At 42.4% G+C, this 16,691-nt stretch overlaps 1 protein-coding gene across 9 annotated transcripts in view; it reads right to left on the minus strand.

Moving 5' to 3' along the window:
* epn1a (epsin 1a) overlaps nucleotides 1-13,311 on the minus strand; it is a 22,675-nt gene extending 9,364 nt beyond the window's left edge. For 3 of the 9 annotated variants that reach the window (XM_023988654.2, XM_023988655.2, XM_023988653.2), the window contains exons 1-2: nucleotides 13,005-13,224; nucleotides 1,624-1,726 (exon numbers count right to left, since the gene is read on the minus strand). In XM_023988654.2, the coding sequence (XP_023844422.1) occupies nucleotides 1,624-1,726; nucleotides 13,005-13,138 (237 nt within the window). In that variant the 5' untranslated portion in view covers nucleotides 13,139-13,224. Of the gene's footprint in view, nucleotides 1-1,623; nucleotides 1,727-11,057; nucleotides 11,202-12,851 lie in introns of all 9 variants that reach the window. The other 6 variants (XM_070443864.1, XM_023988660.2, XM_023988658.2 and 3 more) reach the window with 6 other exon arrangements.
* Nucleotides 13,312-16,691: the final 3,380 nt, after the last annotated feature.

The following is a 16,691-nucleotide window of genomic DNA, read 5'->3' on the forward strand; positions in this document are numbered from 1 at the left end:
AATGTCCCTGTTCTCTGCTTTGTCTCTCCCCCCCCCCCCCCCCCCCCCCCCCCCCCCATGTCCCTGGTCTACTCTTTGTCTCTCTCCCTCCCCCCCCCCCCATGTCCCTGGTCTCTCTCTTTTGTCCTTCCCCTCCCCCCCCAGTGTCCCTGTCTCTCTTTGTCTCTCCCCTCCCCCCATGCCCCTGAGTCCACTCTTTGGTCTCTCTCCCCCCCCCCCCTGATCGCCCTGTCTCTCCCATTCTCCCCCCCCCCCCCCCCCCCCCCCCCCCCCCCCCCCGCCCCCATGTCCCTGGGTCTCTTATTTCTGCTCTCTCCTCCCCCCAGTCCCTGGGGTGATCTCTATAGCGCTTCGTCTCTATTTCCTCTCCCCCGCCCCCCATGTCCCTGCGTCTCTCTTTTGCTCTCTCCCCCCCCCCCCCCCCAGTGTCCCTGGTCTGCGTCTTTGTCTCTCCCCTTCCCCCCCCCCCAGTGTCCCTGTCTCTCTTTTCTCCCTCCCCCCCCCCCCCCCCCATGTCCCTGGTCTCTCTTTGTCTGTCCCCTCCCCCCCCCCCCCATGTCCCTGGCTCTCTTTTGTCTCTGCCACCTCCCCCCCCCCATGTCCCTGGTCTCTCTTTGTCTCTCCCCTCCCCCCCCCATCTCCCTGTCCTCTCTTTGGTCCTCTTCCCCCCCCCCCCCCCCCCATGTCCCTGGTCTCGTCTTTGTGCTCTCCCCCCCCCCCCCCCCCCCCCCCCCCCATGTCCTGGTCTCTCTTTGTCTCTCCCCTTCCCCCCATGTCCCTGTCTCTCTGTTGCTCTCGCCCCTTCTCCACCCATGTCCCCTGGTCTCTCTTGTCTCTCCCCTCCCCCCCATGTCCCTGGTCTCTCTTTGTCTCTCCCTCCCCCCCCATGTCCCTGGTCTCTCTTTGTCTCTCTCCTCCCCCCCATGTCCCTGTCTCCTTTGCTCTCCCCTCCCCCCTATTGTCCCTGGCTTCTCTTTGTCTCTCCCGCTCCCCCCCATGTCCCGGCTCTCTTGTCTCTCCCCTCCCCCCATGTCCCTGTCTCTCTTTGCTCTCCCCTCCCCCCCATGTCCCTGGTCTCTCTTTGTCTCTCCCTCCCCCCCCATTGTCCCTCGGTGCTCTCTTTGTCTCCCCCCCCCCCCCCCCATGATCCCTGCGTCTCTCCTTTCTCTCTCTCCCCCCCCCCCCCATGTCCCTGGTCTCTCTTCTCTCTCCCCTCCCCCCCCCCCATGTCCCTGGTCTCTCTTTCTTCTCCCTCCCCCCCCATGTCCCTGGTCTCTCTTTTCTCTCTTCCCCTCCCCATGTCCCTGGTCTCTCTTTCTCTCTCCCCTCATGATTACATTAACCCAGATAGCGAGAGGTGGAGATACAGGGAGTACACAGTGGAATGTATTATTTGGTAAGTACCAACAGTTAAGAGAAGTTAAGACAGAAGTAAGGGAGGAGAGGAAGAAAGAGTTGGAGAGGGAGGAAGCAGAGGAGGAGGAGAATGAGGTGAGATAGCATTGAAAGAAGTGGTGAGGAAAGGARGAAGAGGACAATGGGAAACAGAAGAATAAAACAAATAAAGAGGTGTGGGTGGAAAAGTGGTCGGAGARRAAGAGAGAAAAGAAAGGACGAGCGAACCTTGATCTCGGCCTCTGAGAAGTTGTGGACAATGTTCTTTACTTGTCGCCGTAGCGATGAGGTCGACATGGCAACCGTCTGGCTGTCGGGTTCCACGGAAAATCTGACCCACACAGAGAAAGAGAGTGGTTGTAAAACAGTTCATACAACACAAAACAAATAGCAGCCAGGGCAAAGTGTACAGTGAGTTAATACAGAGAGAGAGGAGAGTAGCCGAAGAGAAAAAGAAAAGCAGCAACAGAGAGAGAGAGACATCGAGAGAGAGAGAGACAGCAAGAGAGAGAGAGAGAGAGACAGCAAGAGAGAGAGAGACATCGAGAGACATCGAGAGACATCGAGAGACATCGAGAGAGATCGAGAGAAAGAGAGAGATCGAGAGAGAGAGAGAGAGATCGAGAGAGAGAGAGAGATCGAGACAGACAGCAAGAGAGAGACATCGAGAGAGACGTCGCACTACTGACCATATATACACCGTACACACACTAATTAATAAACACGTCCACCAACAAAAAGACGGCAAAATCTTTGTTTCCTTTATTGACTTTAAAAAAGCATTTGATTCTATTTGGCACGAAGGGCTATTCTACAAAATTCTCCAAAGTGGGCTTGGTAATAAGGTGCATGACTTAATAAAATGTAAGTACACAGAAAAGTGTGCAATAAAAATCAAAAACCAAAGAACAGAATTCTTTTCACAAAATTGAGGTGTGAGACAAGGCTGCAGTTTGAGTCCAAATCTTTTCAACATTTATATCAATGAATTAGCAGACATGTTGGACCATTCTCCAGCCCCAGGACTCACACTACTTGACACAGAGGTAAAATACCTGCTATATGCTGATGACTTGGTACTTCTATCACCAACCAATGAAGGTCTTCAACAGAACCTTAATATTCTAGAGCAATATTGCCATAATTGGGCCCTGGCAATAAATACAATTTAAAAAAATGAAAATCACGATTTACCCCCCCAAAAAACAGATGTCAGAAACACAAATATAAATTCTCCCTGAACAACACCATAATTGAACACACTAAAAATTACACCTACCTGCATCGGGAAGCTTTAATATGGCAGTGAATGTACTCAAAGAAAAAGCCCGCAGAGCATTGTATGCAATAAAAATGAAATTATTCAAAATCAACATCCCAATTAGAATTTGGACCAAAATATTTGACAGTGTAATCCTACCAATAGCTCTTTACGGAAGTGAGGTTTGGGGGCCAGTCAATAAACTGGACTTTAAAATGTGGGACAACATCCAATTGAAGCCCTACATGCAGAATTCTGTGGGAAAATTCCAGAGAAATACACCAATTCAGAGAAATACACCAATTAAGTCCAGAGAAATACACCAATTAATGCATGTAGGGCAGAATTGGGCCACTTTCCAGTGGTAATGAAAATACAGAAATACAGAATTTAGATGTAGCCAATTTTGGCTACATCTAAATTCAAGTCCAAATTCAAGTCTGCAATTTAAAGCACTTCAAACCCAAGAGCTGAGCCCAGAAACGAGCCCTCTCAGTCAGCTGGTGTTGGACCTAACCAACCAAGCTGACACCAGCACTGCTTCAAAAGAAAGAATTCCAATAAACAAAATCATGAACCAATCAAAGGACTTATATATACAACATTGGAAAAACGAAACAAAATCCCAAAGCCGACTAAATTGCTATCTGACCCCAAACAGAGAATATGAATTGGCTGATTATCTCTACTCTGTCAGAGATACGAAGCAGAGACAGAATCCTTACCAAGTACAGGCTGAGTGACCACCAATTGGCAATAGAGACCGGCAGACATAAAAAGACATGGCTACCCAAAGAGGAGCGTATATTTGGTCACTGCACGACAGGGGAGGTAGAGACAGAGATGCACTTTCTCCATTACTGTGATTAATGAATCTCTTGGTGAGGAATATTTTTCACAGAAATGACTACATTTATTCCAAAATTTTACTTATTAAACACAGAGGAAAAACTAAAATTACTCATGGGCGAAGGAGCAATGGCTCCTCTTGCAGCCAAATATGTATTTGCTTGCAATAGCCTGAGGGACACTGAATAATAACATCTGCATAGTGAGCAGTAACTTACTTATTATTACTATTATTGTTATTGCTATTATTGTTATTACTATTATTATTGTTGTTTATCATTCCAAATAGTAGTGGTATGGTTGGTAATGGTAATGACAGCAGTTTAACTTTTACTGCCTCAGAAACCCGGATCCGGGAGCACCCCCCACCCCCCACACACTGATTAGCATAGATAGCATAGCTTCAGAAGTAGATAGTAGCATCTAAATATCATTAAATCACAAGTCCAAGACACCAGATGAAAGATACAGATCTTGTGAATAAAGCCACCATTTCAGATTTTTAAAATGTTTTAACAGGAAGACAAAATTATGTAAATCTATAGCTAAACACGTTAGCAATATACACCACTATTTAACTCCATGCAAGTTTCTTACTCCTTCAGGTGCTATCACCATTCGGCTTCAACTAAGATATTGATAAGCCAATAACCTTATAAAAAAAAAAAACCCTCAGAATTTTTTTTTTTGAAAAACCAGGTTCCCCCTCCCTGATAACATATTCATGGTATAGGATAGTTTTTGTAAGTAAAAAAGTGATATTTCAGGTAGAAATCACAGTTTACAATTGGCACCGACCATCACAAATCCACTAGAATTACTAGATAGAGCAACGTGTATGACCAATTTACTCCATCATAAACATTTCATAAAAAATAAGACAAAGATAGCAATGGAAAGACCCAGTTCTTGTGATTTCAACCATATTTCAGATTTTTTCTAAGCGTCGTTTCAGCCGAAAAAACATAAATCGATAAAGGTTAGGGCAATACTACATGTTCCAACGTTACGGCAGAGGCATCGATATCCAGCCAAAAGAGCGCTATTAGAAGTAACTCACCCCTGGCGCAAAAGATATTTTTGTTTTTCACTAACGCTGGTCTCAATAAGTTCTTCCGTGACACTCCTGTAACATCATTTTTACAACATACTATACGTTTGTTCGAAAGGTGCATATTTGCCATAACAAACCGTGGTTAACAATGAAAATACCTAGGAAATCTATGCCTCTGAGAAGCGTCTGATACGTCATCTATTCAGAAGTGATCTAGTTTAATTAAAATACAGCTAATATTATCCTACTTGACTACAAAAATACAGGGTTGACAGGACTAATCGAATGACAATTAGGTTATTAATGCAGTCCACGCTGATTTAAACATTTTTGATAAATTATCACTTACCATTTCAATACAAGGTTGCCAATGTTGAAGGCATACCAAACCAAAAATGGCGATATACGTGCGTTTAAAAATATTTCGACAGAAACACGGTTTTAGTTCATATTAAAAGTATTGGCGGTACTTTGAGTTCTGAATTTCCATCATATTCTTGGGCAATTGTATCTTTTCTATGTTATATAACGTCTTTTGGTACGATGGGGAGTATGTCCTTGTCCTTTCGAATGTAGACGCCATTACCGCAACGCCGGACAAGCTCAATGACCTATAACACGCGTGTCCTAAACTTCTCAGAGTGCACGACACAATAAATTCCTCAAGAATCGGCCTACCAACGGATATAAATTCGATAATAAACGGTTTCAAACTTCACTACATTATGCAAGTTCTTTACACTAACAATAACGACTGAAAACATGACCGGAAGGGAAATATTGGCTGGTTAGGAAACAGCTTGTGGAACGAGTAGACAAGGTCGATGGGCCTTCACGGCTTGAAGGCGCACATCTGAGAAGGAGGGCGGTCTTCTGTACATTTTGGTCATTTATAATGGCTGTGAACGTGCCATCGATTTCATTGAAACGTGATGACGTACAGACACAGAGGAAGACGTGAGGACAAGTGTCCGGTTTCTTCATAGCATTCACATGTGGCACCGGGTTATAACACAACGCCACAGCGAGAGTTAGACCAATTCTCGTAGAAATTGAACCCTGTCATGGAAAAAGTCGGGGGCATTGTAGAATTGTTCTGTAGGATCCTTCTCAGGAGCACCTCAAAATTGCCCAACTACCATTATGAACTATAGACTGCACTCTTCTTATCCAATATAACATAAAATCGCATATTTGGTATTTATGCGATCAAAGAAATTGAGTACGAAGGCAAGTTATTATTGGAAAATTGTAACAAAAGAAAGTTAAATCGCTATACAGCTCCTCCTAATTGACTATAATGACGGTTTGGTGGGGTGGTAGTAGTAGTGGTAATGATGAATAGTCGAGATTGTACGTACTTGATGTAATGGTGAAAGGAATGACCGTTATTTAGGTTATAATGAGTTTATCCCCTAATCAGTTTAATTTTTCCGCATTTATATTTTTATATTATTACATTACCATTTGATGCTATACTATTTTGGCAAGCTCCCCCCGTAATGGTCCAGCAAACATGTGTTATTGTCTGACCCAGATTGTTTGGATTAGCCTGCGTCTGTACCGGCTGCTTAAATTTTCGGGGTCCCTGTAGCTATAAAGCCCTCCCACTTGACCCCTTATAGCTTGCAGCCTCTCCTTCACTGTAAGTGGGTAGCTATATATCCTATGTATACTTATGTATTTTGTATTTATGGAATTTTTTGCATGTATCTATATTGTATTATATTTTAATGTATATGATCATTGTTGCTTTGGCAATGATTGAACAGATGTTTTTATGCCAATAAAGCAGCTGAATTTGAATTTGAGAGAGAGAGACAATCGAGAGAGAGAGAGAGAAGAGAGAGAGAGAGACATCGAGAGAGACATCGAGAGAGAGTTAGAGCATCGCGAGAGAGAGAGAGAGAGACATCGAGAGAGAGAGAGACATCGAGAGAGAGAGACATCGAGAGAGCGAGAGAGAGAGAGAGAGAGAAAGAGAGAGAGAGAGAGACATGAGAAGAGAAGAGAGAGAGAGACATCGAGAGAGGAGACATCGAAGAGAGAGAGAGACATCGAGAGAGAGAGAGAGAGACATCGAGAGAGAGAGAGAGAGACATCGAGAAGAGAGAGAGAGAGAGAGAGAGAGAGAGAGACATCGAGAGAAGAGGAGAGAGAGACATCGAGAGAGAGAGAGAGAGAGAGACATCGAGAGAGAGGAGAGAGACATCGAGGAGAGAGAGAGAGAGACATCGAGAGACATCGAGAGAGAGAGAGAGACATCGAGAGAGAGAGAGAGAGACATCGAGAGAGAGAGAGACAATCGAGAAGAGAGAGAGAGGAGAGAGAGACATCGAGGAGAGAGACACGAGAGAGAGAGAGAGCAGTCGAGATGAGAGAGAATCGAAGATAGAGAGAGAGAGACATCGAGAGAGAGAGAGGAGAGACATCGAGAGAAGAGAGAAGAGACATCGAGAGAGAGAGAGAGACAATCGAGAGAGAGAGAGAGACATCGAGAGAGAGAGGAGACATGAGAGAGAGAGAGAGAGAGAGAGAGAGAGAGAGAGAGAGAGAGAGAGAGAAGAGAGACATCGAGAAGAGAGAGAGAGACATCCGAGAGAGAGGAGAGAGACTCGAGAGAGAAAAAAAAAAGGAGAGACATCGAGAGAGAGAGAGAGAGAGAGAGAGAGAGAGACATCGAGAGAGAGAGAGAGAGAGAGAGAGTGAGAGAGAGAGAGAGAGAGAGAGAGAGAGAGAGAGAGAGAGAGAGAGAGAAGAGAAGACATCGAGAGAGAGAGAGAGAGACATCGAGAGACATCGAGAGAGAGAGAGAGAGACACTTTCTCTCACAGTCATGGGGATAAACACCTACCAGGAAGCAATAACCTTTCCCTCCCCACATACCCCACAGAAACAACTATGACAAAGTGAAAAACAAAAATGGATTACAGCTCCTGAGGCTCTGTCGAACACTGGGTCTGTACATAGTCAATGGCAGGCTGAGAGGAGACTCTTTTGGTAGGTACACCTACAGCTCATCCCTTGGCAGCAGCACTGTAGACTACTTCCTCACCGACCTAAACCCAGAGTCTCTCAGAGCCTTCACAGTCAGCCCACTAACACCCTCTCTCAGACCACAGTAAAATCACAGTGTATCTGAGAAGAGCAGAACCCAACCATGAAGCATCATGGCCCAATAAATTACATGGTACTAAACAAGCCTATAGATGGAGTGCAAACAGTACAGACATCTACCAAAAGCAATTAGTAGCCAAAAATACAATCTCTCCTGGACAACTTTTTAGCCTTAACATTCTCCTTCAGCAATGAAGGTGTAAATTTGGCCGTTAGGAACATAAACTTTATATTTGACAAATTAGCCTCCTTGGCTAATCTAAAGAAGCATAAGAGCAAACCAAAAATAACAGAATAATGAAAAATGGTTTGATAATGATTGCAAAAATCTAAGAAAGTCATTGAGAATATATCTAATCAAAAACACAGAAGAACCAGACAACAAAAATATACGCCTTCAATATGGGGAAACACTGAAGCAATACAAACGCACCCTAAGAACAAAAAAGGAACAGCACATTAGAAATCAGCTGGATGGAATTGAGGAATCCATAGAATCAAACCACTTCTGGGAGAATTGGAATAAATTAAACAAACCTCATCATGAGGAGTTGGGCTATCAAAATGGGGATATGTGGAGAAATCCACTTTGCAAACCTTCTAACAGCAATATAACAAAGAGCCAGAACAAAAAGATATACAAGAAAAATTACAAATCCTTGAAATTAGCAGTCAAAGACTATCAGAATCCTGTGGATACCCCAATTACAGAAGAAGAATTTATTGGAAAAAATATGCAATCTCCAACCCAAAAAGGCCTGTGGTGCTGATGGGATTTTAAATGAAATGATCAAATATACAGACCACAAATTCAAATTGGCTATACTCAAAACTCTTCAACATTATCCTCACTGCAGGTATTTTCCCCGATATTTGGAACCAGGGACTGATCACACCAATCTATAAAAATGGAGACAAATTTGACCCAAATAATTACAGAGGAATATGCGTTAACAGCAACTTGGGGAAAATTCTCTGCAGTATTATAAATAGCAGACTACATCATTTCCTTGACGAACACAACGTCCTGAGCAGAAGCCAGATTGATTTCTAAAAAATTATCGTACAACAGACCACATTTACACCCCTCACACTCTAATTGATAAACAAGTTAACCAAAACAAAGGCAAAATCTACTCGTGTTTTGTAGATTTCAAGAAAGCATTTGATTCAATTTGGCACGAAGGTCTTTTAATAAACTAATAGAAAGTGGTATTGGAGGGAAAACATATGATTTTATTAAATCAATGTACACTAAAAACAAATGTGGCGGTTAAATTGGCAACAAGCAAACAGACTTCTTCTCTCAGGGGCGGGGAGTGAAACAGGGCTGCCAATAAGTCCAACATTATTTAACATCTACATGAAATGAATTGGCAAAAACATTAGAAGAATCGACAGCACCTGGTATCACCCTACACAACACTGAAATCAAGTGTCTGCTGTATGCAGATGACCTGGTGCTGCTGTTCTCCACTAAAGAGGGGTTACAGCAACACCTAGATCATCTTCACAGGTTCTGTCAGACTTGGGCTCTGACCGTTAACCTAAAAAAAACAAATATTTAATGATATTCCAAAAAAGGTCCGGAAATAAGGAATGACAAATATAAATTCTATTTGGACACAGTTCTCTATTAGAACACACCAAAAACTACACATATCTAGGACTAAATATCAGCAACACAGGTAGCTTTCACATGGCTGTGAATGAGCTGAGAGACAAAGCAAGAAGAGCATTCTATGCCATTAAAAGGAACATCAAAATTGAAATTCCAATTAGAATCTGGCTCAAAATTTTTCAATCAGTTATAGAACCAATTGCTCTATATGGCAGTGAAGTATGGGGTCCACTCTCTAATAATGAATTTACTAAATGGGACAAACATCCAATTGAAGTATTGCATGCAGAGTTTTGCAAGACTGTATTGCAAGTACAAAGAAAAACTCCAAAATAACGCATGTAGGGCAGAATTGGGCCAATATCCCCTCCTCATTCGAATAGAAAAAAGAGCCATCAAATTTTACAACCATCTAAAAACAAGTGACCCTAAAACATTCCATCACACAGCTCTACAATGTCAAAGAGATGAAACCAGAGAGAGTCCCCTCAGCCAGCTGGTTCTGAGGCTCAGTTCACCAACCCAAAACCAACCCCATAGAGCCTCGGGACAGCCCTCAGAAAATCTGGCCCAACCAAATCATATCACAAAACAAAAAGAAAAATATATAACCTATTGGAAAGACACCACAAAAATCAAAGTAAACTTCAATGCTATTTGGCTCTAAACAGACAGTACATGGTGGCAGACTATCTGACCACTGTGACTGATAGAAAACTGAGGAAAACATTGACTAGGTACAGACTCAGTGAGCACAACAGCAGACAGACAAACCTGGCTGCCCAGGAGGACAGGCTGTGCTCACTCTGCTCCAGGGGAGAGGTAGAGACAGAAGTGCATTTCCTACTACACTGTGACAAATACTCAGACCTAAGAGCATATTTCTTTCCCAAAATTATAATTCAATACAAAGAATTTGAAAACTATAAAAGATGAAGAAAAATTCAAATATTTGTTGGGTGAAAAGGCCAAAATGTGCAGTTTTGGCAGCCAAATATGTGTCCTCCTGCCACAGCCTGAGGGACAGCCAGTGAAAAATGCAAAAGTAATGTTGATAATATTTCCATTTAGCTTAGTTTTGTTTTGTCTTTCGTACCAGGTCATGTGTCTTCTCAGTCATGTTGACACTGGTCTACTACTACTTGTATATGCTTTAATGTATTGTTGTTCTGATTAATATTGTTTGTTGTAGCTGTTATTAATGGTAATCCCATGTCCACTACTACTATTATTATTACTGTTAGTCCCACCATTTATTTATATATAAATATATATATATATTTTGTGTATATATATACATATATATTTTATTTAAATTTTTCGATATGTATACTTTGACAATGTAAGTAATAATAACTTGCCATGTCAATAAAGTCAATTGAATTGAATTGAATTGAGCATCGAGAGAGAGAGAGAGACATCGAGAGAGAGAGAGAGAGAAGAGACATCGAGAGAGAGAGAGAGAGAGAGAGAGATCGAGAGAGAGAGAGAGGAGAGAGAGAGAGAGAGAGAGACATCGAGAGAGAGAGAGGAGACAATCGAGAGGAGAGAGAGAGACATCGAGAGAGAGACATCGAGAGAGAGAGACATCGAGAGAGAGAGACATCGAGGAGAGAGAGACATCGAGAGAGAGAGACATTCGAGAGACCAAGATGAATAGGCAGACATTGCATGAAAGAGAAAAATGAAACCAGCAAGTAATTTTAGTGGACATAGTGCTCCTTTATGTCAACAGAGGCAGCACACACACACACACACACCTGTTACAAAGGAATAGTGTTCTCTCACTTGGTTTCTCTCTTTCCGGCTCCAGTCGTTTACAAAGTGCTCTGTCTCAGCCTGTCTGTCTCTCCTCACAGAGACATTGAGTCCCAAAACCGCAGATTTGGGGTGATAAAAACAATCTGTGGAGTGAGAGATGACAACACTAATCTTACCGGTACGTGTTGAAGGCCCCAAAGAGAAAACCCTGAGCTTCTCCTCACCCAAAACACAACGTAGGCTAGGATATTTAATTGCAATTAGGCAGTGTTTTAGTTTGATTCACTTTCACCATCTGACCCAGTTAATGGTGTCAGATGAGCATGGCCATGGCATGCAGGCTTGAACAGTGTCACTATTTTGACGCCATTGAACTGTTAGTACTCTGAGGACTGTTTAACAATGCTGTGGCATGAATAATTCTAGTGGGTTTCATTCACTTCTCTTTTTGACCTGCACCGTTGGAGCTCGGATCTTAAGAATTTCACTGTGCCCTGCAATTACATCTGCGAGCCTGTGTATGTGACTAATAAACTCATCTAATATGTAGGTACAACATATTCCTATATGATTAGACTGTCTTCTCTGACAGAATTGTTCCAGTGCTGCTGAATAGCCCTCGCACAGTGTGGCCGAGCAGACTAATAAGGAGTGGAAGACGACAGGTTGTACAGTACTAATAGGAGACTAGGTTGCATAACACAGAGAGATAACCATTCCTGAAGTCAGTTTAGAGATTACTGGAGCAACGTTCCAAAGTTCACACAAGGCATCTACCAAGACCAAATGTAGATAAGGGACAAGCTTAGCCCAAATCTCTCACAATTCAACAGGGGTCAGGCCAATTCTATGTAAATTGAGGAAGTGATCTGAAAAATACTCAGAAAAAAAGTGATCTTCTTTTCTTGAAACAGACATATCCTGTGCTGAATTTATATGGCAATGACCTCAACCCTACACATCATAATGTGGAGTACTGCATTAGCTAAACTCCTTATCAACAGTTGAACTTGACGGTACAATAACAAAGCTACAAGACAGGAGACGCCCGGGTGTTGTATGTAGCTATGTTATTGTACTGTCAAGTTCAACTGTTGATAAGGAGCTTAGTTAATGCCATTTAAATATTCAGGACAGCATACAGTGGAATAAGTATCAGAACTTGCTTGGTTTCACTCTGACACTACACATGCAATGTGCATTCAACGGCAGATGCATTATTGGCAATGAAATCCCAACATGCAATACACATGCAACTAGTTAGCTGAAGCCAGACAAACTTAGCTAGTTGGCTGAGTCTAATATAAGCTAGCTAACAAACTATTGAACTAACGTTAGCTAGCAGGCCAAAGTTATTGCGCTACTAGCCCATATTTGTGCTAACGCCAGAAAAAAAATAGGGCGGAGTAACGATGTAGACTGTAACGATCATGACAATGTCAGAGACACTGTGGCCTCTACGCTCGTTCCCACTTGATAGTCGCTAATACAGTCACACACCCTCCTTAGCCAGAGACCCCCACCCAGTTAGCATGCTAATCAGTTATCATCTCTCACAACAGTCTACATAGCGATTCAACACCAACGCAAACATTACAACAGGAAATACTTGAAACTACTACTGCCAAAGAACAACATGGGAAGTGTAACGAACTTGGTTGGCAAACATAGAAGGCTATCCAAACCAGATAAAAGGGGTCACTAACTAATTAGTTAGCTAGCTATAGGCTGGCTAACGTTAGCTATCTGGTACCACCCTCCCAGCTATCAGCTGGAAAACGTTAGCTACTTACCGTTAACTCCCCTTCTCCTTGGCTTTCTCAGTCGCGATCAATTTGAACGTTTTACAATTGTGTTGGGGGTTAAGGGGAAAGCGTGAAAGAGAAACCCGACTAACTAAATATAGGTATTCCTGTCACGACACTGAATGAATCATTGCTATTTACCTAGCTAGGAAGCTGAAGTAGCCGATGGTACAAACAGATGAGATAACGTTGAACGCTGTTGCTAACAGTTCAAGTGGCAACAGAATAGGAGTGGTATTTATGATCTGATCGAGTGATACCACCATCCTTAACATAAAACCGATGGTTATGGAACGTTTACTGCGTCAATATTACTTATAATATTTAATAACTGTTGACAATATTCCATAATTAAGTCTATACTGACCCTGTTGTAGCTCAAATGGTACAAGGAGATGGCGGAACTTCCGGTTCCGTTCCCGACTACAGGAAAGACCGCACCCCTTTGCACGCTCCCATTATTTAATATTTATGAACTGGGCGAGGCTACACAGTCATTATGCATAAAATAGTTTCAATTTGATCTAAAATCTAACCTATTTCATGGTCTGGATGGGAATGTAGCGCTATTTATCACACTTGTAAATAAGCTTTATACTGTAACATAGTGTCAAACTGACCATTGATATTGATTGTTTTGCATGCAGGAACATGTGTAGCCTATGAAAGCACCTCACAGACCTCTATAATTGTACCTGAAGTTGGGTGTTGGTTGAGAATGTGTGGTGTCAGTGTGCGTAGTCAGTTTAATTAAGAAACATTTGAGGACCAAGAGAAATGAAGGGGTGTGGTCAAATGTGTTCAGAATGTATTTTTTTATTTTTTATTTAACAAGGCAAGTCAGTTGAGAACAAATTCCTATTTACAAGGACAGCCTACACCGGCCAAACCTGAATGACGCTGGGCCAATTGTCCGCTGCCCTATGGGACTCCCAATCATGGCCAGTTGTGATGACGCCCCAAGCACTGAGATGCAGTGCCTTAGACTGCTGTGCCACTCGGGAGCCCGAGTGTGTGTTGAGCAATATTCCACATTTGTATTTTGTTAAAGGGTAAATCTGCAGTTGCTACTTACATTTTTTGACATGATATGTACTCATTCATTCTTGAAGAATATAACTTAAAAATGCCAACTGACCTTAGTTGAACTGTAGTAACCCATCAGAACCAAAAACATGAGCTTGTTTTAATCCAAGGTTTGTAAACAAAGTAAATGTAGACAAACACTGTATAGCCTCATAACATGGATAAAACTATAATGTTGATATCATGGATGCTTGAATGATCAGTCCTTGCATCCATAGCTATGTCTATGAATTAGAGAGGGGTTACATTTCTCCAGCCCTCAGATTTTTACAGAAACAGTGGTTGGGAATATGTTTTGTTATTGTTACAACTGCAGATTTCCTCTTAATTTTTTATTTAACCTTTATTTAACGAGGCAAGTCAGTTAAGAACAAATTCTTATTTACAATGACGGCCTACCCGGCCAAACCCGAACGACGCTGGGCCAATTGTGCACCGCCCTATGGGACTCCCAATCACGGCCGTATGTAATTGTGTTAATGTGCTTTGAGTTTATCCTGTTTGAAACAAGCAAACCTATACGTAGCCTGAATCTCTTAATACATTTATTTTATCTTTTTATACCTGACTCCTGACTGTTTCCCAAACGGGCCTAGAAACCGTTGAATAAAAAAATGATAAGATATGAATATACTTTAATAATATAAGCATATTTCAATATTTATATTTCAAAGCATTTATCAAATAAGACAGGATAAAATACTGGCCAACACAACACAAATCACCAAATATATATATTACTAAGGGACAGTAGACAACAAATCATTGAGATTTGTCTGACATTGATTTCAAGAGGGTTAGGCTTGTGTTGTGTGTCGGTGGACATTACTGCAGGCCYACTTCCTAAATTTAGCAGCAAAACCAGCAGCAAATATTGAGCTATAAATAAAATCAGCTCATATAAATCACCTCGTTGTGAATGGAACTATTCCTCTCATCCACATTCTTCACATTCAGATTCACACAGAAGCGTGTTATGTCATCTTATTGTTGCTCTGGTTTCTGCTGGTATGAATAGTAGTCATAAACACCTCTCCATTTTCCCCTGCAGTGAGACTCCCTCCCTGCTGAATGTCCATCAACACGAAGCATCTCTCCTGTCCTCCTCATCCATTTTCCCCTGCAGTGANTCCATTTTCCCCTGCAGTGAGACTCCCTCCCTGCTGAATGTCCATCAACACGAAGCATCTCTCCTGTCCTCCTCATCCATTTTCCCCTGCAGTGAGACTCCCTCCCTGCTGAATGTCCATCAACACGAAGCATCTCTCCTGTCCTCCTCAGGCATGAGTCCCTGTTCATGTGCATATCATTATGAATAGTATGATCACAATAAAAGAGAATCATCTTTCAACAGGCACAATCCCGCAAGCGCTGTGACATCCACAGGCATCAATCACTCACACTTTTCCTTCACATTTGTAGAGCTCTTTTTAMAAAWWCAMTTGGTACAGTCAGACAGTAATGTCCAGAGATCACGTTTCCCAGTTCCTAACCCCATAACCTCAACCTATAACCCTAACCCAACAGGACAGCTCTGAGCCTGGGACATTGTGTGTTTGGGACATGTGCATGTCTGCTGTGGATGGCTATGTATATTGCCCTCAGTAACACTACCGTAGCATATAGCATCCACACAGAGGTAACCTCCAGGCTATTTTACAGAGATGTACAGTATAGCGTCAGAAACCAGCTGAACCATGATAATGCATGGTGGTCAACAGATCAGAGGACCATTATAAGAGCTGCTATACATGTGGGTTACAACTCCTACTTTTATCCACTATCTACACTGAACCAAAATATAAACGCAACATGTAAAGTGTTGGTCCCATGTTTCATGAGCAGAAATAAAAGACATAAAAGCTTATTTATCTCACATTTTGTGAACAATTTTGTTTACATCCCTGTTAGTGAGCATTTATCCTTTGTCACACAACACAATGCCACAGATGTGTCAAGTTTTTAGGGAGTATGCAATTGGCATGCTAACTGCAGGAATGTCCACCAGAGATGTTTCCAGAGAATTGAATGTTCTGAAACAAAGCAAAAAATATCCCAGATTTTCCATTGCCTGTAACGTGGTCTGTGTGTAGCTGGTGTTGAGGAGTCAGGCGCAGGTGTCACATTCTGACCTTAGTTCCTTTTTTATGTCTTTATTTTAGTTTGGCCAGAGCGTGAGTTGGGGTGGGCATTCTATGTTGTTTTTCTATGTTTTGTTCTGTTGTTCTATTTCTAATGTGTTTGGCCTAGTATGGTTCTCAATCAGAGGCAGGTGTCAGTCTTTGTCTCTGATTGGGAGCCATATTTAGGTAGCCTGTTTTCCTTTGTGTTTTGTGGGTGGTTGTTTCCTGTGTCTGTACCATACGGGATTGTTTCGATTTTCGTTTGTTCATTCACTTTGTTATTTTGTATTTTTGAAGTGTTCAGTTTTTATATATTAAAATGGACATTTACCACGCTGCACATTGGTCCGATATCTCTTACTCCTCGTCAGAAGAAGAGGAAAGTCATTACAGAACCACCCACCCACCAAGGACCAAACAGCGTGGTAAACGGCAGCAGCGAGTTCTGGACTCCTGGACATGGGAGGAGATTCTGGACGGAAAGGGACCCTGGGCACAGGCTGGGGAATATCGCCGCCCCAAGGCAGAGCTGGAGGCAGCGAAAGCTGAGCGGCGTTGGTATGAGGAGGCAGCACGGCAGCGCGGCTGGGACGAGAGGCAGCCCCAAAAATTTATTGGG

Source organism: Salvelinus sp. IW2-2015, linkage group LG6.1 (assembly GCF_002910315.2).
Source record: "Salvelinus sp. IW2-2015 linkage group LG6.1, ASM291031v2, whole genome shotgun sequence".
Classification (NCBI taxonomy): Eukaryota; Metazoa; Chordata; class Actinopteri; order Salmoniformes; family Salmonidae; genus Salvelinus; species Salvelinus sp. IW2-2015.